Source organism: Schistocerca gregaria, chromosome 10 (genome assembly GCF_023897955.1).
Source record: "Schistocerca gregaria isolate iqSchGreg1 chromosome 10, iqSchGreg1.2, whole genome shotgun sequence".
Lineage (NCBI taxonomy): Eukaryota > Metazoa > Arthropoda > Insecta > Orthoptera > Acrididae > Schistocerca > Schistocerca gregaria.
Genome location: NC_064929.1, coordinates 222542117 through 222563647, shown reverse-complemented (window position 1 = coordinate 222563647; position 21531 = coordinate 222542117). Strand labels below are relative to the sequence as shown.

General features: G+C 43.3%; 1 protein-coding gene across 4 annotated transcripts in view; it reads right to left on the bottom strand.

Annotated features, from left to right (window-relative positions):
* LOC126293555 (plectin-like) overlaps nucleotides 1-20607 on the bottom strand; it is a 210774-nt gene extending 190167 nt beyond the window's left edge. For all 4 annotated transcript variants that reach the window (XM_049986828.1, XM_049986830.1, XM_049986829.1 and 1 more), the window contains exons 1-3: nucleotides 20249-20607; nucleotides 19980-20151; nucleotides 11235-11387 (exon numbers count right to left, since the gene is read on the bottom strand). In XM_049986828.1, the coding sequence (XP_049842785.1) occupies nucleotides 11235-11387; nucleotides 19980-20151; nucleotides 20249-20377 (454 nt within the window). In that variant the 5' untranslated portion in view covers nucleotides 20378-20607. The remainder of the gene's footprint in view (nucleotides 1-11234; nucleotides 11388-19979; nucleotides 20152-20248) is intronic.
* Nucleotides 20608-21531: the final 924 nt, after the last annotated feature.

Below are 21531 nucleotides of genomic sequence, written 5' to 3'. Positions count from 1 at the left end.
CTGTGACATTAACCTGGGCCAGGATCCGAGCTGCAACCGCCTGTAGCGTTGTGGTTAAGAGCACAGATGAGGAGTGGAATGTGTCCTTAATGAACACTGCCACCCCACCCTGAGCTCTATTACCACACAGGTCGTCTTTCCTGTACATGTGGTATCCTGTAAGTACAGGCACGTCAGTATCTTTAAAATGTGTCTCTTGCAAAAAGATGCAAAAGGGGTTTTCCTGTACTAACAGCCGCAATTCTTCAAAGCGAGGTCTGACTCCATTCAGATTCTACTGAAGTATGAGAGCCATATCAGCGTTTCAGTTTAGATTTCCCCGTCTTTGCGCCGCACTGGTGGAGCGAGTGGCAGCAGTGGGGCTGCCAGGTTCTGGGGAAGAGGCATCAAAATCCATGACGATTTCCTCCTCATCAGTCAGGGATGCCACGACGACATCCGATGGTGCCTTTGGCAGGTTTGATGTCAAACGCCGTGCCCCTTTCCCTGGTCCCGTTTTCTTTGTGGAAGTCGGGGACGGAGGAAGTGGGGAGGCACTCTGTTTCTGGAGGGCCTTCGAAGGCTTTAGTGTAGCTTTCCCTGCAATAGCGGTGGGTGCAGTCAGAGCAGCCTGAATAGCTACAGCATTAGTGGTAGCACTCTGGCAGGTACAAACGCAGGTACAGGTATTGGTGGAGGATACTGCTAAGCTGGACATGGTCTGCGTTGAAGCGTCAACTTTTGATGCACGGTTGTGAACCAAGGAGGCGTAGGATGTGGCAAAGACAGGGTTTTGTCACCTTATACTCTTTTTTTGGCTTCCACATAAGTAGCCTCTTTTGTCACCTTGATCTCCTGAATTTTTCTTTCCTCTGTAAAGACAGGGCAGTCTCTGCTCCAGATGGGATTGTTCCCAGAGCAGTTGATACACAGCGCTGGAGATGTGCAGTTGGTCCCAGCTTCATGAGCTGCCTTGCCACATATACCGCAGGTCGGTTCACCCCCACAACTCATAGTCGTATGGCCAAATCGCTGACATTTGAAACATCGCATAGGGTTAGGTATATAAGGCCTAACCCTAAGTCGGAGGAAACCAGCCAGAACGTATTCAGGTAAGACAGGCAAATTGAAAGTCACAATGAAGGTGGCAGATTTCTCAATAACTCCATTATTCCTACGTGTCCTTTGTTCCACGTCTACAATCCCCTGTGTTGCCCATTCTTGCTTCAGCTCTTCTACCACGATATCCATTAAATCACGGCAGGTGACAACGCCTTTACTGGAGTTGAGGGAATTGTGCAACTCGACAGTAATATCATACTCGCCTAATTTGGTTGACTTTCGAAGCAGCTCCACTTGCTTTGCCCTAGTAGTCTCAACTAACAGGGTACCATTCCTCAGGCGTTTGATAGATTTCAGTGTACCTGCGAGTCCTTCTAAACCTTTATGTATGTAGAAAGGAGACACTTTTTCAAATGAGCCCTCCTTCCTCTTAATCACGATGAAAACATTGTCATTTACGACTCCATGAGCCCTGTTACTCAGTCCTATCAGCATATCTGGAGGACTAGCCTCCCTCATGCGCTTTACTGACTGTGAAGGTGGTGAAGGGAAATACGTGGTTGCCATGTGCGTCCCACAAGCAGCCAGGGAACGAAACGTCCGCCCAGACAGAGCCCCGCGTGCCTGTGTAAGCCTTATACAACTGAGGTGCGGCAAGTTCCTCAGAGGTTGCCCGCTAGCGACTGTTCCACCTCAACAGCCACGCATCTTATCGGCGCGCAGCACAACTTAAGATTGAAGGGTTTTTTATAGAGGTACGTACCATCCTCGCAACCCAGGCAATCGAGCCAAGATCCCCGGTCCCTGTGACACACAACGTTCCACCGTTGCGCCACACGGTGGTCGCTGAAGCATGCCCAGAGCTTACGGTGTCAGAGGACTGGCGGCGCACATCAGTCCACAGCTCGGGGACCCCGGGTTCGCCAAGCCCGTACCCAGCAAAGAAATGCTGAGTCCCCTGAGGGGTACTGAAAGCAGTTGGTATACGTGTTAAACTATTAAGACTAATCAGAATGACAGTGACAGAGACAAGAGCAAAAGTAAAGGTCCTAAGCAGAACAAGTGACTTTAAGAAAGGTGTGAGTCTCTCCACTGTCCTAGTCAATATAGCCCTGCACAGTGTATTAAATAAAATCAACAAAAGAGGCACCATATTTATGAAAACTAGCCAGATATGTGCATATACAGATGACGTTGCTACAGTAGGAAGAAATACCAATACACTCCTACAAACATACCGGGCAATGGAAACAGAAACCTTAAAAATTGGCTATACAGGAAAGAATACAAGCAGGAAACAGAGCTTACTTTGCAAATATGCAACTTTTCAGAAATACCCTTGTTACATGAAAAACTAATCTGCTAATATATAATTCCCCAGTCCGTCCAATTATCAAATACAGGTCAGAGGTATGGACATTGACAGAGCACGAGAAAAATGCACTAAGAACCATCGAGCAAAAAATACTACGCAAAATCTGTGGGCCAATAATGGAGGAAGAAGGCAGGAGAATATGCTACAATGACGAATTAAAAGAGTTAATACGAGGCAGGGACATAGTTGTTGTTGTTGTTGTCTTCAGTCCTGAGACTGGTTTGATGCAGCTCTCCATGCTACTCTATCCCGTGCAAGCTGCTTCATCTCCCAGTACCTACTGCAACCTACATCCTTTTGAATCTGCTTAGTGTACTCATCTCTCGGTCTCCCTCTACGATTTTTACCCTCCACGCTGCCCTCCAACGCTAAGTTTGTGATCCCTTGATGCCTCAAAACATGTCCTACCAACCGATCCCTTCTTCTAGTCAAGTTGTGCCACAAACTTCTCTTCTCCCCAATCCTATTCAATACCTCCTCATTAGTTACGTGATCTATCCACCTTATCTTCAGTATTCTTCTGTAGCACCACATTTCGAAAGCTTCTATTCTCTTCTTGTCCAAACTAGTAATCGTCCATGTTTCACTTCCATACATGGCTACACTCCAAACAAATACTTTCAGAAACGACTTCCTGATACATAAATCTATATTCGATGTTAACAAATTTCTCTTCTTCAGAAACGCTTTCTTTGGCATTGCCAGTCTACATTTTATATCCTCTCTACTTCGACCATCATCAGTTATTTTACTTCCTAAATAGCAAAATTCCTTTACTACTCTAAGTGTCTCATTTCCTAATCTAATTCCCTCAGCATCACCCGATTTAATTTGACTACATTCCATTATCCTCGTTTTGCTTTTGTTGATGTTCATCTTATATCCTCCTTTCAAGACACTGTCCATTCCGTTCAACTGCTCTTCCAAGTCCTTTGCCGTCTCTGACAGAATTACAATGTCATCGGCGAACCTCAAAGTTTTTACTTCGTCTCCATGAATTTTAATTCCTACTCCAAATTTTTCTCTTTTTTCCTTTATTGCTTGCTCAATATACAGATTGAATAACATCGTGGAGAGGCTACAACCCTGTCTCACTCCTTTCCCAACCACTGCTTCCCTTTCATACCTTTCGACTCTTATAACTGCCATCTGGTTTTTGTGCAAATTGTAAATAGCCTTTCGCTCCCTGTATTTTACCCCTGCCACCTTTAGAATTTGAAAAAGAGTATTCCAGTCAACATTGTCAAAAGCTTTCTCTAAGTCTACAAATGCTAGAAACGTAGGTTTGCCTTTTCTTAATCTTTCTTCTAAGATAAGTCGTAAGGTCAGTATTGCCTCACGTGTTCCAACATTTCGACAGAATCCAAACTGATCCTCCCCGAGGTCCGCATCTACCAGTTTTTCCATTCGTCTGTAAAGAATTCGCGTTAGTATTTTGCAGCTGTGACTTATTAAACTGATAGTTGGGTAATTTTCACATCTGTCAGCACCTGCTTTCTTTGGGATTGGAATTATTATATTCTTCTTGAAGTCTGAGGCTATTTCGCCTGTCTCATACATCTTGCTCACCAGCTGGTAGAGTTTTGTCATGACTGGCTCTCCCAAGGCCGTCTATGGAATGTTGTCTACTCCGGGGGCCTTGTTTCGACTCAGGTCTTTCAGTGCTCTGTCAAACTCTTCACGCAGTATCGTATCTCCCATTTCGTCTTCATCTACATCCTCTTCCATTTCCATAATATTGTCCTCAGGTACATCACCCTTGTATAAACCTTCTATATACTCCTTCCACCTTTCTGCCTTCCCTTCTTTGCTTAGAACTGGGTTGCCATCTGAGCTCTTGATATTCATACACGTGGTTCTCTTCTCTCCAAAGGTCTCTTAAATTTTCCTGTAGGCAGTATCTATCTTACCCCTAGTGAGATAAGCCTCTACATCCTTACATTTGTCCTCTAGCCATCCCTGTTTAGCCATTTTGCACTTCCTGTCGATCTCATTTTTGAGACGTCTGTATTCCTTTTTGCCTGCTTCATTTACTGCATTTTTATATTTTCTCCTTTCATCAATTAAATTCAATATTTCTTCTGTTACCCAAGGATTTCTAGCAGCCCTCGTCTTTTTACCTACTTTATCCTCTGCTGCCTTCACTACTTCATCCCTCAGAGCTACCCATTCTTCTTCTACTGTATTTCTTTCCCCTATTCCTGTCAATTGTCCCCTTATGCTCTCCCTGAAACTCTGTACAACCTCTGGTTCTTTCAGTTTATCCAGGTCCCATCTCCTTAATTTCCCACATTTTTGCAGTTTCTTCAGTTTTAGTCTACAGGTCATAACCAATAGATTGTGGTCAGAGTCCACATCTGCCCCTGGAAATGTCTTACAACTTAAAACCTGGTTCCTAAATCTGTCTTACCATTATATAATCTATTTGATACCTTTTAGTATCTCCAGGGTTCTTCCACGTATACAACCTTCTTTCATGATTCTTAAACCAAGTGTTAGCTATGATTAAGTTGTGCTCCGTGCAAAATTCTACTAGGCGGCTTCCTCTTTCATTTCTTAGCCCCAATCCATATTCACCTACTATGTTTCCTTCTCTCCCTTTTCCTACACTCGAATTCCAGTCACCCATTACTATTAAATTTTCGTCTCCCTTCACTATCTGAACAATTTCTTTTATTTCATCGTACTTTTCTTCAATTTCTTCATCATCTGCAGAGCTAGTTGGCATATAAACTTGTACTACTGCAGTAGGTGTGGGCTTCGTATCTATCTTGACCACAATAATGCGTTCACTATGCTGTTTGTAGTAGCTTACCCGCATTCCTATTTTCCTATTCATTATTAAACCTACTCCTGCATTACCCCTATTTGATTTTGTGTTTATAACCCTGTAGTCACCTGACCAGAAGTCTTGTTCCTCCTGCCACCGAACTTCACTAATTCCCACTATATCTAACTTTAACCTATCCATTTCCCTTTTTAAATTTTCTAACCTACCTGCCCGATTAAGGGATCTGATATTCCACGCCCCGATCCGTAGAACGCCAGTTTTCTTTCTCCTGATAACGACATCCTCCTGAGTAGTCCCCGCCCGGAGATCCGAATGGGGGACTATTTTACCTCCGGAATATTTTACCCAAGAGGATGCAATCATCATTTAATCATACAGTAAAGCTGCATGTCCTCGTGAAAAATTACGGCTGTAGTTTCCCCTTGCTTTCAGCTGTTCGCAGTACCAGCACAGCAAGGCCGTTTTGGTTAATGTTGCAAGGCCAGATCAGTCAATCATCCAGACTGTTGCCCCTGCAACTACTGAAAAGGCTGCTGCCCCTCTTCAGGAACCACACGTTTGTCTGGCCTCTCAACAGATACCCCTCCGTTGTGGTTGCACCTACGGTACGGCCATCTGTATCGCTGAGGCACGCAAGCCTCCCCACCAACGGCAAGGTCCATGGTTTATGGGGGGGAGGGACATAGTAAAATTTGTGAAATAACAGCGAATACCATGGCTAGGACACTTTGAGAGAATGGCAGAGGATAGAATTCCAAAGAAAATGATGAAACGTGTGATCCATTTAGCTAGGCGAAAAGGGAGACCTAGAAGAAGACGAGGTAATAACGAGTATCACCAGTATGGGAGTCCAGGGGTGGAAAAGAGCAGCAAATAACTGAGAAGTGTGGAGGAAGATTGTTGAAGAATCCAAGGCTCGCCAAGGGCTGTAGCGCTACTGAAGAAGAAGAGAAGATGATTATTTTACACTCTGTAAGATACGAGTATACATACTATATTTACTTTAGTCAATGTACTGCTGGCTGAAGGTCAATTACATTTTCTCATACACTACACTGTCACTCGCAAACAATAGCTCACATAGATTAGTGCGTGTACATAATTTAATTCCCAGATAACTGGCTAACGGATAATTATGTGTGAACTAAATGCACACCTATTTTCTGTCAATAAAGTGATAATACAAAAAAATTAAGGTGCCCTCCAGCAAGCAGTACATTGTATTCTGTACGTATGTGATACAGCTAGCTTTAAAATTTTATTACATAAAATGAAAGTTATGTTCTTAGAAGAAAAATATCTGACAAAGGCCGCAATTAACAAAAATATTTAAACGACTGTCACATTTTAAACGACAGGCCACAACATAAGTTACAATTATGACAACGGTATGGATGAAATGTTGCACAAACTTTGAGAAAAATGTGGCACATGACAGCAAAATACAAACATCAGAGATCCTTGAGGAAGGTTAAGGGCTGCACGAGAAGATATACAATTACGAATGGAGCCTATCACGAGTGTAATGCACATGCTAATAATGAAAAAACAGTCTAATAGTGAGAACAGTGAAAAGAACACAAGAACAGAAAAACAGAAAAATTATTCGACAAAATCCTGAACTACAATTCAGAAAGCAGAAGAAATGTAAGTCAAACGGACAAATGGTGAATGCTAACTTTGTGCGACAGAATGGACACATGTTCGACACTCGTACACAGAATATGACAAGACACAAACTTGAAATGCACTCGTACAGAATGGAGAGAGCTTTATCGGCTCACTCACAAACACAGCTTCTCCAGGCAATCTGCTTCAGAGTTTAATGTAAAGGTGACTGTCGCATTCTTAGGTACAATATTCCGAACAGTGGACCTCGTCAAGTTCTGCGAGAAGTGATTTTACATGCACTAGTTTCCTAAACTCGAACTGGGCAGTAATGCTTTTTTGCTGTTGTATTGAACTGAGCCAGATTAGGTACTAAACAGGAAGACAATGCTTTAGAAAGGGAAGAGGAAGAAGATGAAGACGAGATGGGAGATGTGACACTGCAAGACCAATTTGACAGAGTGCTGAAAAGCCCAAGACAAAATAAGGATCTTGTAGCACACATTCCCCCACAAATATTGACAGAAGTAAAAGGAGAACATTCAATGACAAAACTATTGCACCCGGGTACTTATACAAGACAGGCAAAACACACCCATATTTCGCAAAGAGTGAAAATACCCCGAATTCAAAGAAGGCTGATTTGACTGAAATTGCTCCAGACAATCAAGAGTTATGCTTAAATTTCATTGCTTTCATCCTGTGACCTCACAAATAGGTATACAACTAGTAGGTAATGACACAACTTTCTCCTAGCCACAGGTGTACAAATCTCGAGACATAACAGCGTCACGTTTACACCATACTCTTACTCTCCTCCTCCATTTGCCACCCTAGTCGAGCGGTCGACAGGAAGTCCCGTTATGCGGGGGACCCAGTTCGATTCCCGGTACTGCCGGGGATTTTTCTGATAGAGGACCAGACTGCGGCACACTCACCTTCCTGACGGTGATCGAGGAGCTACCCGTCCGAGAGGTCACAGCTCCGAGGTCAGAATGTCGACGACAGCGAGGAGTGCCGTTTGCCGACCCCGTGCCTCTCTGTACGGCGTCCAGTGACGAAAGACTGAGGACGACATGGCAGTCGGCCAACTACTGCACAGGCTTTGAGGTCCGACTGCTGGGTTTCCTTTCCTGTACAGCCACATCCACTTTTAGGAGGGCCTTAGGTATCGAAGTAAAAAAGTTATTTCCCCTGCCCCCAGAACAGTTTTCGACGCTTGTAGCAAGTTTTCTGCAGATGGCCACAGGTATCCCAGAGCTACAAAACACACATATACCCTCAATAGCAGCCACCCACATTTCTGCCCCGTAACTCCAGCTCTCCTTCTAAAGCAGTTCAGGTGCTTTTCCCGTAATCCCATATTATTCCTCTGCCATTCCTTCCTCTCTATTCCATCTCTCACTTCTGAATAACCAACCGCCCATTCCCATGAACACTTCACACAGCATTTTGAATGCGACAGAATGCACCTCGTGAGTTCTGCTTCTGCCCATTCCCATTCGAGGAAGAAACGTCACAGCTGTGTCAGGTCGATCCGGACGGCTCCTTTGGCTGTCTGAGAGCCACTGTCAGAGACAAACGAGCAAATCGAGAAGACAAAATGTGCAAGTTTGCCACGACCTAAAATGGAGGCGACCGTGTTTCGGTACTGCCAAGGTTTGGCACTAAGCGTCACATACATAAGAGGTAAACCATCTTGGGAGTGTAATGCTGAAGTCTCCTGATCAGGTTACAGGAGACTGTCGAGACAGAATTGAAGGAATTTGTCTGAGAGGAGATTTTTGCTCCACAGTGACACTATGTCTTATTCTGCACGGGACAAACTCATGCGTACAGCTTAAAAATATATATATCACTAACTAATCTGGAGAAGTCTTGAAAATTATTTTATGACAAAACACATTTACTTTTTGGATAACTGGTTTCAAACATCTAAAACAGCCATCTTCAGACCCACAAATAAAAATTAAAACTTCTGCATCTTTTGAAACAGTTACTACCCCAAGGAGGGGGTGTCAAGATGCAGACAGGCATGACAAAGAGACTGCCCAAACATGTCAGCTGTCAACACACACACGCACACACGCACACACGCACACACGCACACACGCGTGTGCTGCCACTGTCTCCATGGTAGTGGGTATGACAAGCAACAAGCTGGCTGTCCACACAAATGACCACCAACAAACTCTGGCCGAGAGACAGCTGGACCACACAATTTTTGAACATGCTGCCCAAAACAACAGGTTTCACTAAAATGACTGCTTCTGAGCCCATTCCCTCTGGATCCTTCCCAGCTTTTATGAACTGTGCAGGTGGGAGCTCGCCGTGCAATATACCTTACATTCCCATAACCCCCGCTGACCTCAACCTTCACTAGTTCCTGACCTATCTCCTGCCATACTCCAACTCCAGCACTAAACTGTCTTATATTCCACCAAACCACCCACAGCCTTTATTCTCCCCTCCTCTAGTCTCTCTGTTCCACTCTCCCTCTCCCCCAACTGTCTACATTCTTGACTGCACATGTACCAACCACTTTCCTGCATACTCCCACAACAGCACTATCCCCCCTCCCCACCCCAGCCTCCTCCTTATCCCCACCACCCAGATAGCTACTCCTATTAGGCACAGTTACTCATGATCCGAACTCCGTGGCTAGAGGCACATTGGGGGGGAGGGGCAGATGGGGTGCAGCAGCTGGGGGGGGTGGGGGGGGGTGACAGTGGGGGGCAGGGCAGCAACAGTGGACTGGCAGAGGGGAAGGGGAAAGGGAATGAGGGGGAGGAGGAGGAGGGGGAGGAGGAGGAGGAGGAGGAGGAGGAGGAGGAGGAGGAGGAAGAGAAAGAGGGACAGAAGGGAGGGGGAAGGGAAAGATTGGGTAGTGAAGGGAAAGGATTGGGAGAGAGGAAGGGAAGATCAGGTGGGAGGGAGGGAGGGAGGGAGGGAGGGAGGGAGGGAGGGAGGGAGGGAGGGAGGGAGGTGGAAAGATTGGGAGGGGGGAGAGAAAGATTGGGAGGGAGGGAGGGAGGTGGAAAGATTGGGAGGGAGGGAGGTGGAAAGATTGGGAGGGGGGAGAGAAAGATTGGGAGGGGGGAGAGAAAGATTGGGAGGGGGGAGAGAAAGATTGGGAGGGGGGAGAGAAAGATTGGGAGGGGGAGAGAAAGATTGGGAGGGGGGAGAGAAAGATTGGGAGGGGGGAGAGAAAGATTGGGAGGGGGGAGAGAAAGATTGGGAGGGGGGAGAGAAAAATGGGGGGACGATGATGAGTAGAAAAGAGGGGGAGGGGAAGATGAGTAGAAAAGATGGAGAGGGGAAGATGAGTAAAAAAGAGGGGGGGAAGGATGAGTAAAAAAGAGGGGGGAAGGATGAGTAAAAAAGAGGGGGGGAAGGATGAGTAAAAAAGAGGGGGGGAAGGATGAGTAAAAAAGAGGGGAGGTGAAGATGAGTAAAAAGGAGGGGGAGGGGAAGATGAGTAAAAAATAGGGGGAGGGGAAGATGAGTAAAAAAGAGGGGGAGGGGAAGATGAGTAAAAAAGAGTGGGAGGGGAAGATGAGTAGAAAGGGGGGAGGGGAAATGAATAGAAAAGGGGGAGGGGAAGATGAGTAAAAAAGAGGGGGAGGGGAAGATGAGTAAAAATAGGGGGAGGGGAAGATGAGTAGAAAAGGGGAAGGGGAATATGAGTAGAAAGGGGGGAGGGGAAATGAGTAGAAAAGGGGGAGGGAAAGAGGTGGGAAGGGAGATGGAAGAGGAAAGAGGGGAGAGGGAGGTGAGGGTAAGAAGGAGAGGGGGAAGAGGGGGAGAGTAAGAGGGGTTAGAAGGGGGAAGAACAGGGGAGGGGGAGAGTTAGAGCAGATAGAGGGGGGAAGAATAGGGGAGAGTAAGAGAAAGAGGGGGAGCGCGAATGGAAAGAGAGGGAGTGTGGAGGGAAAGAGGGGGGAGGGAAAGAGGGGATGAGGGAGAGGGATAAGGGAAAGTGGGGGAGGGGGAAGGGAAATTGGGGAGCGGAAGGGAAAGTGGGGGAGGAGGCGAAAGAGAAAAGGAAAGTGGAAGAAGGGGATTGGGAGACATGAGAAGAAGGATAGAGGGGAGGAGAGTGAGATGGAGAGAGTGGCAAAGGGCAAGAAGTGGGAGAGGAGGGACAAGAAAGAGGACATGGGAGACCAGTGGATGGGGATACGGGCAGAGGGGTGGAGGGGTGGAGGGACGAGGGGAGAAGGGTAAGAGCGAGGAGGGAGAGGGAGACCGGGGGACACGGGGAGAGTGGGGGTGCGAGAGACAATGACTGAGCAGGGGAGAGGCACAGTGGGCAAAGGGGAGTTGGGGAGAGGAGGAACATCTCCGAACGATTGAATGAAGTCATATTACACTTCCTTGTTTACATTATTCAACTGGAGACCAGCAGTGGATACTTACCAGATTCCTTGCAAATTTTTGGTGGCAGCTCACTGTTAGTAGACGCGTCCCACTGCGGTGTCAGGTGGCCGTTTTCGGGAAACATCACAGAGCCCTCGGTTACAGGTCGTGGTGGCAATATCCGGGATTCCTCCAGAACCGTCTGAGCGAATGCTGTGCAGGAAGATTTTTATGTAAATGGCTCTGTGTTAAAATTTGACTTCTTACATGCTCAGTCTAGTGAAACACGTTGTATTAAACATTGGAAAACAACGTCTGGAATATACTGTAGAAATTTAAATTTTCACTAAGTCACAATAAAACAAAAAGAAGGGCACAGCAACATAGCCAAACTGAATCAGGTGATGCTGAAAGAATCAGTTAGGAAATAGGACAATAAAAGTAGCAGATGGTTTTGCTGTTTGTGTAGCAAAATAACTGATAGCGGCGAAAGTGGAGAGGATATAAAATGCAGACTGCTCATGACAAGAAGACTGTTTCTGAAAATGAGAAGTTTACTAACACCGACTGTAAATACCTCCAGGAAGTGTATATTCAAACAGAAGGAAATGTGTACGATACACAGATAAGACAGGAAGACAATACGAGCTTTATCTACTCTGCTATTCACACTTACGTGCCCAGCAGAAGGTTCGTCGACACACGTTCGGGCTATTCCCCTAGCTCTCCACTCTACAACAGCACGTGGGAAATATGAACATCTAAATTTTTCCTTCTGAACTCTGATTTTGTTTTATTTATTGTTGTTGTTGTGGTCTTCAGTCCTGAGACTGGTTTGATGCAGCTCTCCATGCTACTCTAGCCTGTGCAAGCTTCTTCATCTCCCAGTACCTAGTGCAGCCTACATCCTTCTGAGTCTGCTTAGTGTATCCCTCTCTCTGTCTCCCTCTACGATTTTTAACCTCCACGCTGCCCTCAAATACTAAATTTGTGATTCCTCAATGCCTCAGAACATGTCCTACCGACTGGTCCCTTCGTCTAGTCAAGTTGTGCCACAAACTTCTCTTCTCCCCAATCCTATTTAATACCTCCTCATTAGTTATGTGATCTACCCACCTAATCTTCAACATTCTTCTGTAGCACCACATTTCGAAAGCTTCTATTCTCTTCTTGTCCAAACTATTTATCGTCCATGTTTCACTTCCATACATGGCTACACTCCGTACAAATACTTTCAGAAACGACTTCCCGACACTTAAATCTATACTCGATGTTAACAAATTTCTCTTCTTCAGAAACACTTTCCTTGCCATTGCCAATCTACATTTTATATCCTCTCTACTTCGATCATCATCAGTTATTTATTACAATGATAATTTCCCCCTATGTAAGTGAACATCAATAAAATATTTGGCATTTAGAGGAAAAGTTGGTGTTTGAAATTTCATGAAAAGATCTCACTGAAATGAAAACTGCCTTTATTTTAATGATTGCCATCGCAATTCACACACAATACTTGTGATATCCTCTCTCGTATTTCTCGACAGTACAAAATGACGTGATCTCCACAAATCCTACCTTGTACGAATCCCATACGGTGCTGCAATACAATGGTGTAGAAGAATCCTGAAGATTGCACGAGTGGATTGAATAACTAATGAGGACTTAAAAAGGGATCAGTTTTTGGGGCACATACTGAAGCTTCAAGGAAGGAATAGTAAATTTGGGTAGTGGAGGAAAGCGCGTGTGTGGGAGTGGGGGTGGGGGTGGGGGGTGGGGGGGGGGGGGGGGGGGAGAAGAGTGCCGCATTGAAGCTTTTGCAATTAAAAAGATGCCGAATGCACGTGAATGAGCTATATCTGTCTCAAAAAGAATGTGGCAAATACTGTACAGTCGTTCCCTCAGTAATTACAATAACTGGACCAGTTTTAAGAAGATATGAGACAAAGAGAGAGACAATCCATTACATATCAGTATTCGAGATTATTTGTGGTGACATTAAAATCAAGGATTACAAACCCTCTGCACAACTTCAAATAAATTAAGCAAAAAAAAGATATGTAATTTGCCTTCAATGACTACGATTCAGTATACATGTGAAAGTCACACACACACACACACACACACACACACACACACATTGTAGAATTAGACACAGCAAATACCTAAAAGCACTGACAAGTAGATATGTATGCGCCTCATTTGCAAACCACCTCAAATAACAGAATCACCATCCAACTTGCATAACAACACCAGTAAGCAGTAATAACAATTCATACACAACCCAAAAACATCGGCAAAAGTAACTGTAAGCTTAAGTTACCCTACTCAAGTGACCAAATTATTTTTTTAAGTTATAATTTACAACTGCAATTTCTGACAACAATTTTTGCCTATTTGTGATTTCTAATCAGTTTCTCACAGTCCAGATTTCATATGTGAAAATGTCGTTCGTAGAAAAGATACAGATCTCAATTTTACCGACTGTTGTACAAAGACTGTACATTTTGGCCATGAGATCGGCTGCATTCTGTCTGCACACGTAATGGTACAGAGATTAGAAGAGACAGGCCGCCATCAGAATCCACATGTCATACAACAGTGATCGCAGCCCGAGGCAATTACGAGATGGGATGGAAAGGAACACCACAGGCTCCCAGTATGTTATTCAACAAGTATAGAGGCCGGGAGCAGGGTGCAACCGACTGCAGACAGTGGTGCACTTCAGAAATGATGGGCTACGAGATCGTACTCTGACTGTTCCGACGACTGGCAGAGGAGGTCGACAAGACCACCTCACCTGTGGAGTTTTGATGGACCTCACAGTCTGATATCACTGTCGACAGAACTGACTGCAGCCACCCTTTCCAAGTCAGTCTGAAGTCTCGAACTGAAGACTTTGAAACTCATGTGATGGGCTGCGAAGTGACTTTGTACAGTTCTGCTACACGACTTAGAAACACGAAGCCTCCGCCGTGTAGGTCAAATGTGCACTACACATCAGAGGCTGCTACTCAGGTAACTGACTGAATGTGTGACGCACAGAACAGTTTTTCAGATTATGCGACTCTACACCCGGCTTGTATAAAGATAGCTTTATGAGACCACGAAGTATCTGTGAAAGATCCAAAGAAGTGCCACCCACAAGCACCAATATTAAAACCCTTGTGATTGACTGTAGAAGCATTCGATACAATTTGACAGAGTTCAAAGCACCCCAGTGGAGTGGAGCAAACCAGTGGAGCTCACATAATATTAGGTACAGAAAGTTGGTTGAAAACCAAAACTGATAGCAGTGAAATATTTTAGGAGAAATTACACATATATCGAGGGTAATGAAAATGGAAGTACTGTATGTGCCGCAGGGGACAAGAAACTCAAAACCACTGAGATGGAAATTGAAGCTGAAGGTGAGACTGTTTGCACAAAACTCAATACTAAGGATTTCGTTCTAGATGTACACAAGAACGACCCTCGAGTTCACTAGAACGTAAGTTCACCAATTGTACTGTCACCACTCGAGAAGATGTACAACAGTAGAGCGGGCAAATTTCTGTTTTCTAAGTGGTGGGTACTGCGAGACATCCTGTAAAACATTACTAAATGTCTTCTTCAAATACTATCTACAACAGACAGCTCAGAAATGCACACCTCTTTGAGGATGTCAACAGTGAAACCGGTACCAGTGACTGTGGGGCAACTGCAGCAACAAGGATTATGGAAGTACAAAGGGCACGTAAAATGAGTAGAAAGAGATAGATGTTCAGTAAATCAGCTGAACAGCCAGTAGTGTCATATCTCAATGAGCAACTCGAAACATTTAACTCCGGGCAGTCACACATAGAACTGTGGCTCAGGTTTAAAAGACTAGCCGAGCATACATCGGACAGATATATACCGAGCGTAAAGGGAGAGACCCTCCACAGTATACAGTCACACCAAAAGAAACAGAGACTAACGCATAGTAGGTATAAAACAAAGCATAAGGCTCTACATCGAAAGATGCTGAATGAAAAGTGTTTGACTGTCAAAAGAGGGCAATGCTCGAAGTCTTCAATGACTACCATAGCAGCATCTAACTAAAGAACTCTCGTAAAATCCAGAAACATTCTGGTCGTATGTAAAGGCTGTTGGTGTCAGCAAAATTAGTGTCTAGATAATAGTGGATCACACAGGAACTGAAATTAAACGTGGCAAAGCAGGAGGAGGACTCACAAACTCTGCAAACATGTGTGACCAGTACTGGTGTCAGTGGTATTCAGAAGAAAGTGCAGGTCACACCCAACTAGAAGATGGGGAGCAGGAGTGATCTCCAGAATTACTGTCCAATCACATTTATGTCCATTCCAGAGGATGGCCCGAGGTATTTTGAACTGAGTAACTGAGAGTGCAATTGTATGGGGCATCGAAGAAAATTAGAGAGTTTCTCAGTAGGAATGAGGTAACACGTTTGGGGAGGATGTGACACATTATCTCGTACATACGTAGAGTCGTCGACAGTTGTAAGAAGTGGTTTCAGGTGTGCCCCAGGGAATTGTGTCAGAATGCTTCTGCCCGTGATTTGACAAACAATATTAAAAAATAACCTTAGACTTGTTGAAGATGTAGTTATCTGTCAAAAGTACCACCTGAAAAAACTTGCACAAATGTTCAGTTAGATCTTGTTAAGATTTCAAAGTGGTACAAAATTGACAACCTATTTTAAATGTTCATAAACACAAAATTGTGCATGTCACAGAATGAAAACACACAGTACCCCATAACCACAACATCAGCCAGTTATTGTTGGAATCAGTCAACTTATACAAATACCTGAGTATAATCATTTGCAAATGGAGATACAAGACTTCAGTTTATCAGTAGAATACTGGAAAAATCCCATCAGCATATAAAGGAGACTGCTTACAAAACACTTGTGCAACCCATCCTAGAACACTGCTCGAGTATGTTGGACCTGAGCCAAACAGAAATAACGAGGGAAATCAAACACGTACAGAGAAGGGCCTAGCAAATGGTTACAGGATTGCTCGACTAAAGGGAGATAGTAACGGGGTGGGGGTGGGGGGGGGGGGGAGGGCAAAAAAATCTGGGAGATTCTTTCAAAATGTACAAAAAAATATCCTGTGAAAGCCTACTTACAGAGCTTCGAGGAGTGAAAAATCTAAAGGATATTTTTAAGCTCCTATGTATCACTTCTATAAAGATCGTGAGGACGAAATTAGACTAAGTACAGTGCACACATATGTTTATGTAGTCATTCTCCCACTCTCTAAACAACATTGGGAAGTGTAAAAATGCTAGCATTTGGTACTGGGTGAAGTATCCTCTGCCATGCATTTCAGCAGTTTCCAGTGTACATGTGCAGATGTAAACATACTGGCAAGAGACACAATTAGTTCTAACCCTGTAGGCTGCAGGACTAATGTGTGTGATCGTGAACTGAATAGTGTCGGCTCACTGCTGACTTATATGTAGGTCCATGTAGTCTGCAAATCAATATTCGATGAATCTATCTTACAAATAATAGGCCCACAGCTTATAAGCACAGTGTTAATATCTCCAGTGAATAGTGCAACATAGTCAGTAATTTTAGTTTCACAATATACTGACCAAATAAATCTTATTAATTACACCCAGTTACAATCCTGAAGCACTAGTTTGGTCAGATCATATCAATTTCCAATTACACAAACTGATTCTAAAATAGTAGAGAGCTTACGTTTTGCAATTCTGTGTAAAGCTTCTCGCTTAAAACGGAGCACATTTCACACATACACAGACTATAGTCATCAAACACACGATAATGAGAGCACTTAGTAACTTTCGACAAACTTTAAGCATAATTTCAAATGTGTTCTGAAGTTTTCCTCACTATGTGCTTAATGTCAAATATCTGCCACATTGACTCGTTTGTGAACTGATAGCTCTATGACAGATTGACATCAGATATATGGGCATATAATTATCTGCAATGACTTCTTTAACTATATTCAAAAAAATTAGTAGATAGTAGCATAATCGAGGAAAAGGTGACTTTTTTTTCTGTTCAAATTAATGCATTTGCTCTTAGCTTTAGTATGTCTATCTAAACCTATGTATGGCCAAACAAAACATCACCGTTTGTGATAGCTAACTATGAAGGTCACTCTGGAAGATAGGCACACTATTTTTGTAAAAATACAGTTTTCATTCTGCATGTGTGAAAATTTTACAGTGTGTAGGTATACCCTTCCTGCTTGTTTTCAAACTTAGTTCACCCTCTTCCTGCGAGTAGCACCATCACAGCATGTCTTCAAGACAGCAGCTACACTTGATGTTAGTCAGAAGCAACGTGCTGTCACAGAATTCCTGTGCTGTGAAAACGAGACAGTGGGAAACATCCAAAAGAGGCTGAAAAGGTGTATGGAGAGGCTGCTGTCAATTGCAGTACAGTTAGTCAGTGGGCAAGCAGGTTACGTGATGAAAGCGGGCACGGCAATATTGAGGATTGTCCTCGCAGCGACAGGCCTCTTACTGCATACACTCCAGACAATGTACAGAGAGTTACCGAACTGGTGACTGCTGACAGACACATCACAGTGAATGCATTTTCACCCTACGTTGGGATAGTGGAAGGAAGTGTTTGCAGAATACCGAAAGTATTAGCGTCAAAAAAAGTTTGTGCCAGGTGGGTTCCCAGGAAGTTGACAGAGCTCACAAAGAAACAAGAAAAACAATATAGAGCGAACGTTTGGAACATTACAAGAATGGTGGAGATGAATTTCTTGGAAGAATTGTGACAGGTGATGAAACATGGCTCCATCATTTTTCACCAGAGACAAAGAGGCAATCAATGGAGTGGAAACATGCAAATTCACTCAAGGGGGGGGGGGGGGGGGGAAATTCAAACTCACACCTTCTGCTGGAAAAGTTATGGCTACAGTGTTTTTCGGTTCCGAAGGACTCTAGCTTGTGGATATCATGCCAAGTGGAACCACCATAAATTCTGATGCATATGTCACGACACTAAAGAAACTTCAAGCTCGACTGAGTCATGTTCGAGCACATTGGCAAAAGCAGGATGTTTTTCTGTTGCATGACAATGCACGGCCACATGTCATCAAAACACCATGGAAGCAATCACAAAACTCGCATGGGCAACACTGAAACACCCGCCTTAAAGTCCTCACCTGGCTCCATGTGACTAGCATCTCTTTGGGAAACTGAAAGACTCTCTTTGTGGAACAAGGTTTGAAGATGATGACTCCCTTGTGCATGCTGCCGAACAGTGGCTCCAACAGGTTGGTCTAGAATTTTACCGTGTGGGTATACAGTCGCTGGTTCCACGATGGAGGCAGTTGAGAGGGATGGAAATTATGTGGAGAAATGAAAATATTGTCCCTAAAGGACGTATCTAACCACTGTAAAAACTTTCAAGCATGTAGAATAAAACATGGATTTTTTTTAAATTGTTTGCATTTCTTTTGGAGTGACCCTAGTATAAATAAAGTTTAGACAAGTAGTTCCTAGCAGCTAATGCTCTTTGTTAATATACACCTTGATTCATTCTACATCACTGAAGCTCACAGAATTTATAGAACAAAATAAACATTGGACTGGATTTTGTATGGTGACCTTCATTCACCAGACACCTGTGCCTCTTCATCCACTTGATGTGCAACAATGAACCATTAAGGCAGGTTCTGTAATTTGTAACAACGTAATTCACATAGTGATACTTAGCAAATACGATTTTCTGAAAAACCATAAAGTAACATGTGTCACCCATGTCCTATTAGAATGTCTGACAAAAAGAATTTGCACTTCCTGAGTGCATAATGTCATCCCACACCATTATATGATTTTCATAACACAACAGATTCTCTAATAACCAGGCCCACCACAAAGAAGAATATACAAGGTTGTGGACAAAATTGAGAAAGCAATTGTCAAAAACTAAACAGGCACATCAGATTAACAATAAGCAATCTCTAGATTACATTCAAGTTTGTGCCTTTGTTGATAGTTTCATACCTTCATTTTAGCCTAACGTATGGCCAGTATGAGTCCCAGATTGGCGATAGCCAGCTGTCACGACATATTACAGACTTCTTTTGGTAATACAGATTGTAAAATGCTTATGCTTCATTAGTAATATTTAATATCTGCTGTTAATCTTCAATTAATGTAATTCGAATATTTAACTTACAATAATGTGGGTGGTATTTTCAGCTGTTGACACTCTTCTTATCTCGAAATGAAAAAGTTATGATGAAAGACTCAATGTCCCCTATATTTGGTATGAACATTTTGAAACAAAAACCAAATAACTTGTTGATAAAATAAAACATTATGTATACATTACACTTGATATATTAAATGCTCAAAACCACATTGAGCAGTAACACTGTTACATAACGAACTGTTGCACGCTGCGCAGCACATCTGTTCATCAGCTGTAACATACAGGAGCTGCAAGATCTCTGAAAACACTTCACTGTATTTCAGTTTCTTAACTACCTGTAATTTCTTACCTCACATATTTCCTCCATAGCAGTTTCAAGCGGCCTTTCCAATTGGGTAAAACAAAGTAATTGAAATAAATTGTGTACGCTGACCACTGGGCTGATGAATTCTTTCAAATGTAAGACAATGTCTCTTGGTCATAGTGTATTGAAAAATTTTCAGATGACTTAATACAGTGGGGTCTATGGCAAAATGTGAATAATAAAATGACATCTCAAAATGATAACTATACGGATAGTCTACCAAAATATTTGTGACAAAAAAGGTAAATATTATGAAGCTAAACATTTGTTACGTCACCTTGAATTTCACCTTGGTGTTGCCTCTCATTATTTCTACATCTACTATCATCACTGTCACTACTGTTAACATCGCTGTCATCTGCACCGCTGTCATCCTCGTCGTCATCATCCTCTTCGTCGTCGTCATCGAATGACAGGTCGGCAAAAGTTTGTTTCAAAATACTTCGAAGCTGTAGCACAAATAAAAAACAAAACAGTGTTAGACACAACATTAAACCATATTTCCACAGTGTCATAATTAACATTTCCAAACTACCCGTTGCTAACCTCTTCATTTCTTCTGCGTTGCTCTTCCGCTGCCTCTTGTTCCAGATGTTCATTGTCCTGATCTATTTGAATCGTGTCCATTCCTCTAAAAAGGCTCAAGCCCACGTCCTCATAGTCCCCCATTTGCATAAGCTATCTACGTACTGTTTTTCCTCGCACAGTTACACTACCAGCTACACAAGATCTCCCGCCCCGAACCAAACATAAACAACAACCAATCCCTGATGCCTCCTGCACTGACGCTAATCCAGCGATTTAGCATTTCAATAGCAAATACACCAAAGATATTCCACAAAAAGAAATTGAACTGTTTTAGGCATGGAGGTAAAAATAAGAGGAGTTGTCATGACGTCAGTAACTTGAAGCCGACCCAAGTGAAGATCCGCCATGTTAGCTACCCCAAAACATTCGCTTCTGGTGGTTTGATTCCGTGTAGTCGTGAAGTGTTTTGATAAAAAAAAATGCCGTCTTGCGTCACTTGCGAGTGTACTAATAGTTGTGATTGTAGTCTTAAGTTTAAACAAATCACATTTCATTCGTAAGTGGGCTTATTTAAGAGCTATTTTCTTATGTTGTTGTTGTGGTCTTCAGTCCTGAGACTGGTTTGATGCAGCTCTCCATGCTACTCTATCCTGTGCAAGCTTCTTCATCTCCCAGTACCTACTGCAACCTACATCCTTCTGAATCTGCTTAGTGTACTCATCTCTCGGTCTCCCTCTACGATTTTTACCCTCCACACTGCCCTCCAATGCTAAATTTGTGATCCCTTGATGCCTCAAAACATGTCCTACCAACCGATCCCTTCTTCTAGTCAAGTTGTGCCACAAACTTCTCTTCTCCCCAATCCTATTCAATACCTCCTCATTAGTTACGTGATCTATCCACCTTATCTTCAGTATTCTTCTGTAGCACCACATTTCGAAAGCTTCTATTCTCTTCTTGTCCAAACTAGTTATCGTCCATGTTTCACTTCCATACATGGCTACACTCCAAACAAATATTTTCAGAAATGACTTCCTGACACTTAAATCTATTTTCGATGTTAACAAATTTCTCTTCTTCAGAAACGCTTTCCTTGCCATTGCCAGTCTACATTTTATATCCTCTCTACTTCGACCATCATCAGTTATTTTACTTCCTAAATAGCAAAACTCCTTTACTACTTTAAGTGTCTCATTTCCTAATCTAATTCCCTCAGCATCACCCGATTTAATTGGACTACATTCCATTATCCTCGTTTTGCTTTTGTTGATGTTCATCTTATATCCTCCTTTCAAGACACT